The sequence below is a fragment of the Panthera onca genome, chromosome D3, assembly GCF_046562875.1.
Source record: "Panthera onca isolate mPanOnc1 chromosome D3, mPanOnc1 haplotype 2, whole genome shotgun sequence".
Lineage (NCBI taxonomy): Eukaryota > Metazoa > Chordata > Mammalia > Carnivora > Felidae > Panthera > Panthera onca.
The window spans coordinates 7,068,624-7,086,201 of record NC_138350.1 but is presented as its reverse complement, the minus strand read 5'-3'; the positions used below and the strand labels follow the sequence as shown (position 1 = coordinate 7,086,201).

Sequence of the window (17,578 nt, the reverse complement as noted above, 5' to 3'; positions counted from 1 at the left end):
AAAATAAAATGTCAATTATTAAGGCTGCAAACCATATGGGAAAACACTTGTAACAAAACAGGTAAAACAAAACAAAACAAAACAAAACAAAACATAAAAAAAAAAACCTCCCTCATGGAGCTTACTTCTAGTGGAGTAAACAAGCAATATGTAGGCAAGTAAAATACATATAGTGTGAGGTAAGAGTGGGGTTGGAACCTTAAATAACAGGGTGGTTAGAGGTCTTCCTGAGAAGATGACATCTAAGCAAAGCCCGAATGAAGGGAGGGAGCAAGTCATACAGATATCCAGGGGATTGGCAAGGGCAAAAGACATGAGGTAGGAGCAAACCTGTCCCTTCCAAGAAATATCCAGGAGACTGGTGAGCTGAAAACTGAGTGAGAACGAGGTGGGGTTAGGGAGGGATCATATGGGACTCAGATGGCTTGCTGGAACAGTCTCAGTTAATGTCTGTTGTCCTTTGCATTCTCAAAAGTGTCCTACTTTAGATGATAAATTATATGGTTACTTTATTTTTAGACCAATAAAAGAGCTTGGACTTATTTTAAATGAGATGGGAGGCTTGTCGGGTGGCTCAGAGTAAAGGAATTTTTAAAAGACCACTTTAACATCTGTGCTGAGATCAAACTATAGAGGGACAAAGGAAGCCAGTTAGAAGACTACTCCAGTAATTTAGGTTAGAGATAATGGTAGCATGAATCAGATGGTGGCGGTAGAGGTAACAAGAAGTGGTTGTGTACATATTTTAGAGATAAATCCAAAAAAATATTATGACAGATTAGCTGTGAGGGTTGAGGGAAAATGAGGGGTAAAGAATGACTAAGGTTTCTGGCCTGCAGAACTGAGAGGATGGAGCTGCCATTTATTGAAATGAGAAAGACTTGGTAAGACCAGATTTGAGGGAATAATGAAGATAAGAAATTTAGTTTTGGACATGTTAAAAACTTGAAATATCTAGCAGATACCCAATAGAGAGGTCAAGATATTATAAGTACAAGACTGAAATTTGAGGAGAAATCTAGGCTAGAGATATCAATTTGTGAGTTGTCTGCATAAAGAAGGTCTTTAAAGCCATAGACAGGATAAGATCACCAAGGGAGTGAAACTAGAGAAGAAATCCAACGGCTAAGCCTGGTGACTCCAATATTTAGACCATGGAGAAATGCGAAGAAATCAGCCATGGAGTAGAAACAGGAGTGCTAGTAAAGGAGAAAAACCAGGAGAGTGTAGTGTATTAGAAGATAAGTAAAGGAAGAGGGAGTGATCAACTATGTCAAACACTGCTAATAGGCCAAGTAGGAAAAGAACTAAGAATTGCTCACTGGGTTTAGCAATGTGAAGGTATTGGTGATCCTGACAAGAGAAATTTTGGTGAGATGGTGGGTGTGAAGACCTGACTGGAGAGGATTCAAAAGAGGATGGAAGAACCAAAAGGAAAGAAAGCCAAGGAGAGAGGGAATGGAAGAGTTGGAATTGGGGGCTGACAATAAGATTGAGATCCCTAAGAAAGGAGGATTAGGAACTACAAAGCATTAGCCCAAGATTCCGTATGCAATTTCCTCTTTGGGCATTACCAAATCCTAAGCAGTGTGCAAGGAAGGTAAGACTCCCCAAAACCAAGTGAAAATCAGTAGATAGGTGACTAAAAAGCTGGGCAAAGTTTTCAGTATCTCATAGTGCCGGGCAGACAGAGGTAGGAATTCAGGACTTGTCAAAGTATGTTGCTTCAGACTATCAGTTGAAACCCCAGAAGGGCTACACCTTAGGAGTAAGGGTTATAACCTAGGAATAAGAGCTAGGCCCTAGAAGTAAGGGCTACTTCCTGGGAATAGAGTTTCTGCCACAGGTATAAGGGCTGAATCTTAGGAATAAGAGAAAACTGAAAAATATCAGCACTAACAAAACTGGATCTAGATGATCTATGAGGAAAAAGAAATCAAATGCTCTTTAAGGAAAGAAATGTTTCCAGAGGCTGATGTTCAATAAAAAAGTACTAGGTTAGCAAAGGAACAGAAACAAATGTCTGAAAATCAAGAGAAAAATACAGATAATAGAAAGACACCCAGATAAATTTATTAGATAGGACATGTAAATAGCTGCAGTTGGGGCGCCTGGGTGGCTCAGTCGGTTGAGCATCCGACTTCAGCTCAGGTCATGATCTCACGGTCCGTGAGTTTGAGCCCCGCGTCGGGCTCTGTGCTGACAGCTCGGAACCTGGAGCCTGTTTCAGATTCTGTGTCTCCCTCTCTCTCTGACCCTCCCCTGCTCATGCTCTGTCTCTCTCTGTCTCAAAAATAAACATTAAAAATTAAAAAAAAAATAAAATAGCTGCAATTATTATATTCAAGACAATAAATGAAAAGTTGGAGAATGTTACAAATAACTGGCATTGAGGAGGGCACCTGTTGGGATGAGCACTGGGTGTTGTATGGAAATCATTTTGACAATAAATTTCATATTAAAAAAAAAACAAATAACTGGAATCTATCAAATGGAATCAAATGGAAATTCTAGAACGGAGAAACATAATACCTGATATTCAGAATTCAAAACCCAGATTACATAGCAGATTAGACACAACAAAAAAAGTAAGATTAATGAATTAAAAGAGAGCACAGCAGAAAAAAAACTCAGATTAAGTCACAGAGAGAAAAAAATAATGGAAAAAAAAAAAGCAAACATACAACCCATAATGAATATGGTAAATAGTGAAAAAGCCTAACATACACGTAACTGTAATTGTAGCTCACAGAAGGGAGAAGAGAATGAGACTATAATATTTAAAGAAATGCTACTTGCTGAGGACTTTTCAAAAACTGACAAAAGACATTAACGCTACACTTCTTAAATTTTTTTTTTCCACGTTTTTTATTTATTTTTGGGACAGAGAGAGACAGAGCATGAACGGGGGAGGGGCAGAGAGAGAGGGAGACACAGAATCGGAAACAGGCTCCAGGCTCTGAGCCATCAGCCCAGAGCCTGACGCAGGGCTTGAACTCACAGACCGCGAGATCGTGACCTGGATGAAGTCGGACACTTAACCAACTGCGCCACCCAGGCGCCCCATAACGCTACACTTCTAATAAGCCTTACAGACCCCAAGCCAGATGAATAAAAAAAGAAAACCTAGGAAAATCACAGTTAAAACTGCTGAAAAACCAAAGACAGAAAAAAAAATCTTAGCAAACAGAGAATAACACACTACCTTAAACACACACACACACACACACACACACAAGAAACAATGGAAGCCAGAAGCCAATGGAATTAAATCTTTAAAGTGCTGAAAGAAAGTAATTGCCACCCAAGAATTCTATATTTGGTGAAAATGTGCTTCAAAATAAGGGTACAATAAAGATGTTTTAAGAAAAGCAAGAATTGAGTGGACTTATCACCAGCAGACCTACACTAAGTGAAATACTGAAAACGAGATCCCAATAGAATAATGATGGTGCTGGAAGGAAAAAGCCATGAAAAGAGTAAACAGGTAGATAAATCTAGAATAATATTAAATATAATAATATCATGTGGGATTTACATTATATATAGAATTTAAAAATATATATCCACAATAGCACATAATATGAGGAAGAGATAAATAGAGCAAAAGTGTCATAAGTTTCTTACATTGCCCCCGATATAGTAAAACAGGGAAGACTGTAATTAGTCAGAGGTGCATGTTATAGTTTCTGGCTTACGCACTAAGAAATAACAGGGATAACAAAAAGAGGCTATAACCAGTAAGCTAAAAGAGGGGAAACATGGAAGATACAAGTATTTGAGTAATGCAAAAGAAGGGAAGAAAGGAGAAAAAAGAATGAAGAACTGATGGAACAAATAGAAAATGTTGAAAAAAATCAGTAATTACATTAAATGTAAAGAGATTAAATACCTCAAGTAAAAGGCAAAGATGGCCACACTGTACAAAAATAAAAAGCTAACTATATATTTCTTACAAAAAATATACAATAATTACAAAGATGGAGAAAGGTTGAAAGGATGCAAAAGATATATGTCTTTTAAACATTAACTAAATGAAAGTTTGTGTGGCTGTATTAATAACAGATAAGTATATATTAAGGTGAAGGCTATTCTGAGAGATAAAAAAAAGGGTATTTCCTAATTATCAAAGGGCCAATTTATCAGGAAGATAATGATACTAGATTTGTATGGACTAATAACATAATCTCAGTATATTTGCAGTGGGGGCTCCGTCCTGATTTGCTTACCGGGTCAGGGTACCTAATCCCATAGCTGTTGTGAGAATAGCTGTTGGCTATTTATGGCTTACAGCTACCCCTTCTTCAACGTATGCAATTGGCTGAACAGGAACTGTATCATACTACCTCCTGGGTGGTAGTGAGGGTCCACAGCAAATGACTGACAGTGAGGTACAAAAGGGTAGTTTTCTTGCCTAAAAATGAGACCAACTTTATGATGCAATTTGTGCTCCAGGGCTCCTCATGGGATCAGACAGAAACTGGGCTCCAAATGAATCCACTCTGCCTCATTGCTTCATTCGGGTTCCTTCACTTCCTTTCTCCTAAGAGCATTCTCTGAATTATTCATGTGAAGAGCAATAAGACTTCTTGTTTCTCTGCTTCTAGAGAACCTGATCAAACTCTAAGAATGGGCTTCTAGAGTGGCATTACTCACTGGCTGAATGGAACCAAGGGCTCCATCACTGGTGGCAGGTTGAATATTGTTAGTCCCATACATGTTATAGCAGTGCAATTGCTAAGACTTGTGGTGAACTGAGGCAGAGTATATGTGGAAGGTGACAGTGGTGGCCATGAGAATGGTCTGCTCAGATCTCCTTCAGGAGAGCCTGCCGAGAAGAACAGATTGGACTGATAGCCATAACCGCTGCCCCTCTGGATCCACCATCATGTTCTTACCACGCCCATGTTTCTCCCAGGGTGCTCCTAGCAATGACTGAGGATGGCAATGGTACTAGTGCTGGCCCATTCCTGCCTGACAGGGGGCTCCTCTCGTGGGTGACTAGTTCAGGAATCTCCCTCATTCTAACCAAAACTTTCCCCAAACTGTGCTGCAGTCTGAGGCTCTTCCTACATAATCGTCCTTCCTTCTCTCTCCCTTCATGGATGTCACACTTATATTAAGGCCTAATGATTTTCCCTGCCTCCTCTTGGCTCTCTTGCCTTTACCTTTCATATGTATCTCCTCCAACAAATCTCTTGTACATCTTGGTGTCTGCTTCTTGGATTGTCACAGGGATGCACTATACTAGCTGGCACAATGTTGCTTGTGTTTGAGAAGCATGGAGAAATAATAACTATAAGGACTATAGAATTGGGGTGGCTAAGCTCCAGGTATAGTTGAAGAGATAAAATGACAGGCTCAAATATATTAATCAGTAATTTAAAGTAAAGTGATAAGGTTAGAGAACCTTCTTAGGAACTTCAAAGAAACCCTCATTTCCTATGGCTGAAGGTCAGAGGGAGCTGAAAACCAGGCACACAATTTAATTGTTAGCAGGGCAAAACTTCAGAGAAAACTGAATATATTCTATGCTAAAGTCAGGACTCTGAGAAAGGGTGCTGAGTCTGGAACGGAATACCTGCCAAGACTCACTTGAGAACCTTGAACCCCTAGATTATCCTGTATCCTCTGGCCAAGTGGCAAGTGGCTTAGCTTATTGGCCAGGGGCCTGGAAGAAGCAAGGTACCAGGACTGGAAGATTGGGAGGTCTGGGGAAGGGGCATGCAGATAGACCTATGGGCACAACACACTAAGTATGAAGATCTTTTGATCACAAGCTAATGGCCACTAAAGAATGTCCACAGCAGAAGTGACACTAAACAACCAAGTGGAAAGGATGATTTCGCCAGTAGATATCAGCCAGCCTCTGTTATTGGCCACTCAGTGCTTAGACAATGGGCTCATGAACAGAATGGCTATGTTGACAGAGATGGGGGCTAAGCAAGGGCCAAATAGCATGGGCTCCCTCACCAATGCCCATCTAGCTACGCCCACTGCCAAATGTCTGACCTGGCAACAATAGAGAGACCAATCCTGAACTCTAGATATAATCATACCTTGAGGAAACCAATCATCTTTCTGCCTTAAAAAGGGCAACATTTCATCCTGACTTGGACTGACCCATATTCTGAGTAAGGATTTGCTTTTATTGCCCACAGTGCTGTAGCCAGCATCAATATCCAAGGGCTCAGAGTATTTGATCTACTGATGTGGAATCTTCCACTGATGTGGAATCTTCTTTATGGCAAAGGAGATATGGTGAGGGACACATGACCATGGGATTCAGTCTCTGTGTCACATACTCCACCATCCAGGAAGCTAATAGCCTGATAGGCTGGTAGAAGGCCTTGTTGAAGGTACAGCTAAGGTGTCAGCTTAGAGTTGATGGCCTGTGAGGATGAGCTCTATTCTTTAGGATGGAATGTACATCTTAGACCAATGCCCACCATTTGGTGCTGTGTTGCAAACAGAAGGAATATATTGGTCTTAGAGCCACAGAATGAAAGTATGAGTTTCACCACTCACCAGGATGCCAACTTATCCACTTAGGGAATTATATTTCCTTTCTTGGCACCTTTAGGCTCTATAGGTACAGATTTTCTGGTTTCCAGAGTGCATATGCTTTTACCAGAAGGTGCAATAAAAGGCCTTTAAACTTAATGCTTTGGCTACCATTTCGTCACTTGGGCTCCTCATACTCATAGACCAGCAGACAAATAAAGGAGTTATTATATTGGCAGGACATCATAATGCTATACATAAGCTGCTATATAATAAGGGCAGATAGGAATATGTTCGGCAGTCAGATGATCCATTAGGGCATATCTTGGTACTCCCATGCCCGGTTTTAACAGTAAATAAGTAAAGACAGCAACCACAGCCTGATAAGGTCATGATTACTCACACCTCTTAAAGATGAGGGCCTGAGTCATTCCACCAAATAAATCATTTAGACCAGTGGAGGTGCTAGCCAAACATGAGGGAAATCTAGAATGGATGGTAAAGGAAGGAGATGTTGATTATTATTATGTCCTTGGGACCAAATGTAGCAATGGGAGTTTTCATTTGTCCAATTAACCCTCCTCCTACAAATTTTCCTAGAAATTGTGACCAGTCAGAATCCTGTAGAAGCTATACCTAAATGGAGTGAGTTTAACATGAAAAACAGGTAGATCCCAACATTGTAAGGGGTAGATTGTAATGGACGTTGCTGGTGCCTCACTCAGACCTTGTTTGCAAGCTGCCATGAAAGTTACTGGCTGCTAAAGGTTCACAGGTGCCCCTTCTCCAGAGAGTGCCGCCTCATTGGGCTAGGAGGTTACACGGTGCCACAGCCAATGACTGACTGATACAGGAGTATAAAAGGCCAGCCTCCTTGCCTCAAGATGGAATCAATTTCATGCTGCAATTTATGCTCCAAAGCTCCTCACAGAATCAAAATGAAGCTGTCTAGTCAGGACTACATCCTTGCTTGGCTCTTTTCTGCTGTCCTATCTGCTCTCCCCATTCCCCTTCTTCTGAAGGCACTCCCTCCCTCAATAAATCACTTGTACAGAGTACTGCCTTCTCAGGCTCTGCTTCTAGGGAACCCAATTAAGAAAAAATGTAAAGAAAAAACTGATGGATTTAAAGGAAAGCAGACAAAGCAATAATCATAGAGATTTTAACACACTTCTCTCAATAACTAATGGGACAAGAAAACAAAAGTATCAGTAGGAATATGGAAGACTTGACTATCATGGTTAACACGCTTGACTGAATTGACATATAGAGAATACCATTCCCAACAAACGGCAGAATATACATTCTTCTCAACTGCGCTGGCACGATGACCAAAATAGACCATTTGCTGGACCATAATGAAACACTCAACAAATCTCGAAGGACTAAAATCACACAGAATGTTCTCTGGTCACAGTGGAAATAAGGTAGAAATCAATAACAGAATGGTAACTAGAAAATGTTTAGTTTTAAGCAATAATCCATAGATCAAAGAAATCATAATGGAAATTTGAAAATATTTTGAAGTGAACAGAAACACAATTAACTACCCATCAATTTGGGAAGAAGTGTCATTAGAATCCATGGCTGCTACATAGTAAATTTTCTATCTTAAGTTGCCTAGAACCAAACACCATTTAACAGCATGAGACAGAAAGTTCATATTGCCAGCTTAACCATGACTGGTTGAAACTTCGTTTACTTCCACCAGATTATTGCTAGCTAGTAAACCAACAACCTGATGAAATAATTTCCCCATGGGTGAAAAGACAAAAAAACTCAAATCAAGAAAACTCTGAGGAACTGGTGTCCATAATGAGAACAGCTTTGCTATTAGAGGGACTGCTCTGGACTTAACTCTTTTATGACAACCAAGGCACAAATACATAAGGAGCAAGCCTGCAGGCAAACTTCCATGTGGTACCTTTCCCGGATATTTCTTTTCAAAGCTCCATGTAAGTGGCTGCTTGGAAACTTCTGCCCAACAGGCCATGATAAATAAATGTTTTACAGTCACTCTTCTTGGTATGATAATTTTTCTCATATTAACTAGAAAGATGTATTTGGAATTCAGCTTCTATTAATTACCCCAATGTCAGCACACATGAAAAAGTTAGTGCTTACTGCTACACTAAAAAAATAAATGAATTGGGGTGCCTGGGTGGCTCAGTGGGTTAAGTGGCTGACTTTGGCTCAGGTCATGATCTCACAGTTCGAGAGTTCAAGCCCTGCATCCGGCTCTGTGCTGACAGCTCCAAGACTAGAGCCTGCTTCCGATTCTGTGTCTCCTTCCCTCTCTGCCCCGCCCCTGCTCATGCTCTGTCTCTCTCTCTCTCAAAAATAAATAAACATTAAAAAAAAAATGAATCAGCTTATATGACATCTCTGTAATTAATCAGAGAAAATTAATAATTTTATGATGCTTTCAGTAAAAACAATGACCTCAGTATACAGCTACAACCTATGAACCTCCTGGCATTTGTATTTCTAGCACTCCAGATAACATTGTATTACCAGTTGATGTTGAATATTTTCATGCCGTTGCTTAAGAAGTTCTTCTGTCCTCTGCAAGAGGCCGAATTCAGCTTTAAATTCAGCTATTATTTGATGCTTCTTTTTGAAAACTGTACTCTTGCTTCGAAGTTTACTGACATATCGTTTGAACTATAAAAGAACACAATATGTAACATGAATATAAAAGTAGTTGCTAAATATATTAACTTCAATGTATTAGAAACATTTTATTTTCTACTGTCTAACATTTGTGTCACCAGTATATAATAACTTAGTTTCATTAGAAAACTTGGAAGGACTAACTGCTCAATTAAAATATTTTGTGTAGGTTTTAATTTTTGGACCAATCTAAATGTTGTAAATCCTTATGTAAAAGCTGTTCATTTGGGGCTTTACAAATAAGGGTTTAAAAAACCAGAAACTCAACCCTATTAAAAAAAAAAAGGTTAAAAAAGGAGGGGGAGGAGGAGGAGGAGGAGGAGGAGGAGGAGTAGAAAAAGTAGGAAACCAATTCTGGCTGTGATCTACCATGATATCTCTTGCATACTGTACTATTTTGGAAGCACTGCATCTATTGAGATTAATATGGCCAATCAGAATAGTCAAAACCTATAGCTACTATTTATCATTTAAAGAAGTGTACTGTGACCGTATACACTAAGAAGCATCTGAGACATTGGAATGAAGCCCATCCCAAACCTTAAAAAGCTAAGAATATTCCAGGTTAGTGGGAATTTACAGTTGCTTAATTCAGCTATCTACCGACCTTTATACCAAAGGTATAAAGTTATAACTACTCTAGCAGAAAGATCCCCACTATTAAGTAATACCAACTATAGTTTGGAAAAAGCAAATGAAAATGAATAGTAATTACAGGAATTCATTTGATAAGCTCTATTTACTAACTATCATGTATTAGGCACTGTGCCAGACATTGAGAATACAACTCTAAACAAGATACTCAGAAGTTCTGCCCTCACCAAGCTTAAGGAAATAGTGGTGAAAACAAACATTGAACTGATGTTTACAACCATGGTTGAACATTATGAAGGTGTCCTGAGAATAAATAACAGGAGTTTAACCTGGGTTGGGATGAAGGTAGGAAAGGTGGGCATTGGGATTTAGGGGAGGTGGATTATGGCAAGCTTCCCAAAATAATTACATTTGAGCCAAGACTGAAGAAGTAAGAGTGTGTTAGAGGAAGGAGGAAGAGGCAAAGAGCATTCCAGGTAGAGGAAACAGCAGGTGTAAAGATTCTGGCTCATTAAAAGTATTGCTTGATATAAGAAGCAAATACCAGAAGCAAATGTGAGAAATTTCTGGTATTTCTGAAACAGAATACTTAAAAAAAAATCACTTCCTCTTATGTACCATTATACTAATAATTTTCAGATTCTCTTACTACATAAAATAATTTTTCTTCCTGCTTTATCCTTTTATTAACTACATTTTTCGAAAAATTCCAACTAAGAATTTGGCCTGTTATATTTAAGCACATTACTTCAAAACAAAAGTAAGCTTCCATTTTACCTAATACAAGATAATTCTTTAAGAGTCTTAGCCTTTTTATTTTATTTTTTAATTTTAATGTTTATATTTGAGGTAGACAAACTGTGTGAGTCGGGGAGGGGCAGAAAGAGAAGGTGACAGAATCTGAAGCAGGCTCCAGGCTCTGAACTGTCAGCCCAGAGCCCAATACGGGGCTCGAACTCACGAACTGCGAGATCATGACCTGAGCCGAAGTTGGATGCTTAACCAACTGAGCCGCTCAGGCACCCCTAGAATCTTAGCCTTTTTAATACTCAGTCCTTCTAAAGGCTAACTTGAGAGGAGAGTGATAAATAATTTTACAAATAATAAAAGTCATGAATTACTGAAATTTTGGAAAACAGAAAAAAGGATAAAGTTCACTCAAAGCCATTATCCTACTCTACTATCCTACTAAGCTCTACTACCATGTTGGTATTTTTCCTTCTAATTTATAAGGCTAAACATGAGGGCAATAATTCTAAATTGTAAGGTATAAAATAGGAAGCACAACATTTCTAACATTTAGGTGATTTTTTCTTTGAAGACTTGATTGATTTTTCAGTACACAAAGAAAGTCCTCAAAAATAGTAAGATTAAGAATTCTTCACAAAAACATAACCTCCTAGGGGCGTCTGGGTGGCTCAGCTGGTTAGGCGTCTTGACTTTTGATCTCACATTTCCAGTTTGAGCCCTGCACTGGGCTGCACACTGTCAGCGTGGAGCCTGCTTGGGATTCTCTCTCTCTCCCTCTCTCTCTGTCCCTCCCCTGCTCACACACATACTCTATTTCTCTCAGAATAAATATACTTAAAAAAAATAACCTTCTTTTTTTTTTTTTTTTTTTAATTTTTTTTTTTCAACGTTTTTTATTTATTTTTGGGACAGAGAGAGACAGAGCATGAACGGGGGAGGGGCAGAGAGAGAGGGAGACACAGAATCGGAAACAGGCTCCAGGCTCCGAGCCGTCAGCCCAGAGCCTGACGCGGGGCTCGAACTCACAGACCGCGAGATCGTGACCTGGCTGAAGTCGGACGCCTAACCGACTGCGCCACCCAGGCGCCCCAAAAAAAATAACCTTCTAATTCCTAGTTTAGACTTTTTAAACTTGACTTAAACTCTGAAAGAAATGAAGAACCCACTGTGTTTTAGAGGAAGGAAGTTCAAAATATTTTTCTATCCATGATTTAGTTTTAATGGTAAGGAATCCAGCCCACACACAGCAAATTATCAATAGCTGGATTACAGGAATGGCTTAAAAATTTAAGTCATACCAATGTACCTAGAGTCTAATAACTTGCAATTTTTCCTTTTAAAGAATAAACGTGTAAGCCTGCCATAACCACAGACTCAGAATCCCTAGAGTAACTATATGTTCTATTAAAAGTGTCCCGGGCAAAGTGCCCAAAGTGAAATCAACCCTATTCATCTGCTACCTTCTGTAATCTAGGCCAATTTTTCCCTTCTTTATCTTGCTGTGCTCCAGAATTATTTTTAAAAGCTAAAAGCTATAAATATTTTTGGTGGAAGAACAAACCCACCAATTACTCAATGTGCTCTATGCTGATTGGTTACTATTTGACATTCACTGGACAGACTACCTAAGTAAGGGAAGGGTAGTTTTGGCCAGATTAATGATGGCTATGTACAATTAAGCAATAGGTGGCCATCAAAGCACTGTAAGGGACCCACTCCTCTGGATGAATTACAGGAAAGAAAATACATTATCCATGTTTTTCTTCCATTGGACATTTCTTCTATCATTTGGATTTTAGATTATTTCTGAATTTTCAAACTATCACAAAAAACCCGGATGAATATATTGAAGCTAAATCTTCAGACACATTCTTAATAATTTCTATAGGACATATTTTCAGAAATGGTAAGAAGGAAATAGGATTTTGATAGATTTTGCCAAACTGCCCTTCAAAGGCTATTTATAGTACTTTTAATAATTGTCAATTTGATAATTAAAATGGTATTTTACTTTTTATCTGCATTTATTAAGGAAATTCACTTTTTTGTCATGTTCATTATTCATCCATGGGGATTAAAAAAATTATTTGCCTTTGGCCCACTTTTTTATTGGAGTTTTTTTCTATAATTTATTTTTTTTTATAATTTATATCCAAGTTAGTTAGCATATGGTACAACAATGATTTCAGGAGTAGATTCCTTAAGCCCCTTACCCATTTAGCCCATCCCCCTTCCCACAACCCCTCCAGCAACTCTCTCTTTGTACTCTATATTTAAAAGTCTCTTCTGTTTTGTCCCCCTCCCTGTTTTTATATTGCTTCCCTTCTCTTATGTTCATCTGTTTTATAAAGTCCTCATATGAGTGAAGTCATATGATATTTGTCTTTCTCTGACTAATTTTGCTCAGCATAATACCCTCTAGTTCCATCCACGTAGTTGCAAATGGCAAGATTTCATTCTTTTTTATTGCTGAGTAATACTCCATTACACACACACACACACACACACACACACACCCCACATCTTCTTTATCCATCCATCCATCGATGGACATTGGGGCTCTTTCCATACTTTGGCTATTATTGATAGTGCTGCTATAAACATTGGGGTGCATGTGCCCCTTCAAAACAGCACATCTGTATCCCTTGGATAAATACCTAGTAGTGCAATTGCTGGGTCGTAGGGTAGTTCTATTTTTATTTTTTTGAGGAACCTCCATACTGTTTTCCAGAGTGGCTGTACCAGTTTGCATTCCCACCAGCAGTGCAACAGAGATCCTCTTTGTCTGCATCCTCATCAACATCTGTTGTTGCCTGAGTTGTTAATATTAGCCATTCTGACAGGTGTGAGGGGGTATCTCAATGTGGTTTTGATTTGTATTTCCCAGATGATGAATGACGTTGAGCATTTTTTCATGTGTCAGTTGGCCATCTGGATGTCTTCTTTGGAGAAGTGTCTATTCGTGTCTTTTGCCCATTTCTTCACTGGATGATTTGTTTTTTGGGTGTTGAGTTTGATAAGTTCTCTATGGATTCTGGATACTAACCCTTTATCTGGTATGTCATTTGCAAATATCTTCTCCCATTCTGTTTGTTGCCTTTTAGTTTTGCTGATTGTTTCCTTTGCTGTGCAGAAACTCTTTATTTTAATGAGGTCTCAATAGTTCCTATTTGCTTTTGTTTCCCTTGCCTCCGGAGATGTGTTGAGTAAGAAGTTGCTGCAGCCGAGGTCAAAGAGGTTTCTGCCTGCTTTCTCCTCTAGGATTTTGATGGCTTCCTGTCTTATCTTTAGATCTTTCATCCATTTTGAGTTTATTTTTGTGTATGGTGTAAGAAAGTGGTCCAGGTTCATTTTTCTGCATGTCACTGTCCAGTTTTCCCAGCACCACTTGTTGAAGAGACTGTCTTTATTCCACTGGATATTCTCTCCTGTTTTGTCAAAGATTAGTTGGCCATATGTTTCTGGGTCCATTTCTGGGTTCTCTATTCTGTTCCATTGATCTGAGTGTCTATTTTTGTGCCAGTACGATACTGTCTTGATGATTACAGTTTTGTAATACATCTTGAAGTCTGGGATTGTGATGCCTCCAGCTTTGGTTTTCTTTTTCAAGATTGCTTTACCTATTTATTGGAGCTTTTAATTTTTTCTTGTAGATCTGTAACAGTGATTCTCAAACTTTTTGGTCTCAGAAACCCTTTATATATTTTTTAAATTATTTAAGCTCTCAAAGGGATTTTGTTTATGTAGACTGCTGCTGTGGAAAATTTGAGGGAAAAGAATGGACTTTCAATTAATGGGCCCTTTGCTTCATAACATAGAAAAATCCATTCTTACTGGATTACAGACTTAAATGTGAAAGACTAAACTAAAATTCTTCTGGAATATAGGAAAATATCACTATTTTGAGATAGGAAACACTTTTTTTTGATATTCAGAGTGAGAGCATGCATGTGTGCAAACGGATGGAGGGGGAGAGGGAGAGGGAGAGGGAGAGGGAGAGGGAGAGGGAGAGAGGGAGAGAGAGGGAGAGGGGGAGAGGGAGAGGGGGAGAGGGAGAGAGGGAGAGGGAGAGGGAGAGGGAGAGGGAGAGGGAGAGGGAGAGGGAGAGGGAGAGAGAGAGAGAGAGAGAGAGAGAGAGAGAGAGAGAGAATCTTACGCAGGCTCTACGCTTAGCTCATATAGCACCGATAGCATGGAGCTCAATACCATGACCCTGGGATCATGACCTGAGCCGAGATCAAGAGTCAGACACTCAACCAACTGAGCCACCCAGGCACCACAGGAAAGGATTTCTTAAGCAAGACACAAAATGCACAAACTGAAAATAGATGATTGATAAACTCAACTTGGCTAAAATCAAGAACATTCATTCATCGAAATATGTATTAAGAGGTTAAGGATATAAATCACAATTTGGGAGAGCATTTTTGTAACACATTAAACCAATAAAGGATTTGTATCCAAAATATATAAATTAAACCCATAAATCAGTAAGTGAAAGACAAATAAATTCAGTAGAAAAACAGATAAAATACTTGAATAGACTTTTAGCAGAGGAGAAACCCAAGATGGCCAATAAACATAATAAAAGATGCTCAGTCTCATTAGTAATCAAATCAGTCACACAAATTAAAACCACATTAATATACTATTTTAACACCCACCAAATTAGCAAAAGTAAGTCCTTCAATACTAAGTGTTGGTGAAGATGAGGAGGAAGTGGGACACCACTGGAGTGGGGGATTTCTAATTTAGAGCAACAGTTTGGAAAACATTTTGTATCTACTTAACTTGACATTGTGTTCACCCTATGCCCCACCAACTCCACTCCATGAATGGCAGGGCATTTCAAATTTATCTATGGTGATGGAGCAGTTTTTAAAATTTCTAATCATTTGTGGAGTGGACACTTTTCTAAAATAATAAAAATATCACATCACTATAAATGTTTCTAAATGTTTCTGTTCAACTTACATGGCCATGGACTAGTAACTAACAGTTTGTGGACTAGAACTGGTCTTCAGACAACTCTGTGAATGGTACCGCTCCGGAGCAGGGCTTCATAAGTGGGGCATGCTCTATGTTCCACTGCAGTCATGTGGCACAAATATCAAGTGTGTGCCAAGGCATTTATCCACTAAGATTTTGCAGCAGCTGGGTAAGATACTATAAAGAACTCCCAAGCCAGTCACCCTCAGCTATAAGCAGCCTTGTCCTTTTATGTCAGTATGCTAAACAATGATCAAATTTTTTTAAGTGTCATGTTTTGAAAAAAGGTAAGAAACACTGCCTTGGAGAAACTCTGTTCACAGCCATGGGAGACATACATAAGAATTTTGACAGAAACACTGCAACAGCAAAAAAAACTGGAAAATAAGCCACAATGAATTGTTGTAGATTCAATTTTATATATCTCTATATATTTATATTTCTATACTGGAAGTAAACAATTATAAGTTCAAGAAATAATGTAGAGCAAAACAAGCAAGTTACAGAATATACAGAGAAGGGCTTCCATTAGTATTGCTTAGGAAAACTAAACAATATATCATTTAGGGATACAAATGTGTGGTCAAACAGTAAAGAAAAGTCAGAGAATGACAAATACCTAACTTGAGATGGTGGTTACCTCTGAGAGGGGTGGGAATTGAATGGGATAAAGAAGAGGCACACAGGAGCCACACAGTTTCTTTTTTTAAAGCTGAGTGTTAAGTGTATATATGTTCATGATCTCATTATTCTTTACTCTTCGCATATAACACAACACACACATATTGTCACCTACTCTTACTTAACATTTTTTTAATTAAACATTTTGAAAGTAAACATTAAAGAATCAATATAGAAGACTCCAACTGTAACTAATGAGTTCTAGAACAGAACAGAAATTTTAAAAAATATTTTTTAATGTTTATTTATTTTTGAGAGACAGAGAATAAGCAGGGTAGGGGCAGAGAGACAAGGAAACACAGAATCTGAAGCAGGCTTCAGGCTCTGAGCTGTCAGCACAGAGCCCAACAAGTGGCTCAAACCCATGACCTGAGCTGAAGTCAGACACTTAACCAACTGAGCCACCCAGACACCCTGAAGAGAATTTTTTTTAGAGTAGAAATAATACAAGAAAATCTCCCAGAACTGAAGGATATAAAATAAGATTCTAAATTAAAATGGCCAATAGAATGCCCAGCTCAATGAAAGAAGAAAAGAGTTACATTTAAGCCCATAATCTTAAAAATTTAGAAAATCAGAGGTAGAGAGAGAATCCCAAAAGTTTCAAGAGAGGTAAAATAACAACAATAATAACAATAAAAGGTCACATCAAAGGGCTGGGAATCGAAACAGCCTCAGACAGCAACAACAAATACTAGAAGACAACAGAACAATACCTTCAAAATTCTCGGGGAAAAAGATGTTCAACTGGAATTCATCATTCAGTCAAACTATCAATCATGTATATGAAGATGGAATAAAGACAGTTTCAAACAAGCAAGTTTCTCAAAAATGTACCTCCCCAGTCCCCCCTTTTCAGGAACATTCTCTATTACAACAAGGAAATAAACTAAGAAAGAGAAGACTTGGGATGTGGGAAGTAGGGGATCCAAAACAAGAGAATCACTAAAGAAATTTCCAGGATGATGAATACAAAGCCTCAGATTACAGTTTACAGTGGATCTACGGTTTACAGCAAGCTTACATAAAAATCTTCCAAGACTGGAACAGAAGAATGAAAGGGACTCCAGGAACAATAAACCTAAGGTTTACAAAATGTAATTAATAGATTACTGTATATGAACATATGCCATATTAAGATAGTTGCATGGTTCTATCAGAAGGTCTGGAGATGAGTGGGTGACAGGTACATTTAAAAACTAACCAAACCAGGGCGCCTGGGTGGCGCAGTCGGTTAAGCGTCCGACTTCAGCCAGGTCACGATCTTGCGGTCCATGAGTTCGAGCCCCGCGTCAGGCTCTGGGCTGATGGCTCGGAGCCTGGAGCCTGTTTCCGATTCTGTGTCTCCCTCTCTCTCTGCCCCTCCCCCGTTCATGCTCTGTCTCTC

At 38.9% G+C, this 17,578-nt stretch overlaps 1 protein-coding gene across 7 annotated transcripts in view; it reads right to left on the bottom strand.

Moving 5' to 3' along the window:
- The window catches only part of IFT81 (intraflagellar transport 81), a 191,455-nt gene that overhangs the window by 31,586 nt on the left and 142,291 nt on the right, over positions 1 to 17,578 (bottom strand). For all 7 annotated transcript variants that reach the window (XM_081790667.1, XM_081790669.1, XM_060612234.3 and 4 more), the window contains one exon: positions 9,019 to 9,168. In XM_081790667.1, the coding sequence (XP_081646793.1) occupies positions 9,019 to 9,168 (150 nt within the window). The remainder of the gene's footprint in view (positions 1 to 9,018; positions 9,169 to 17,578) is intronic.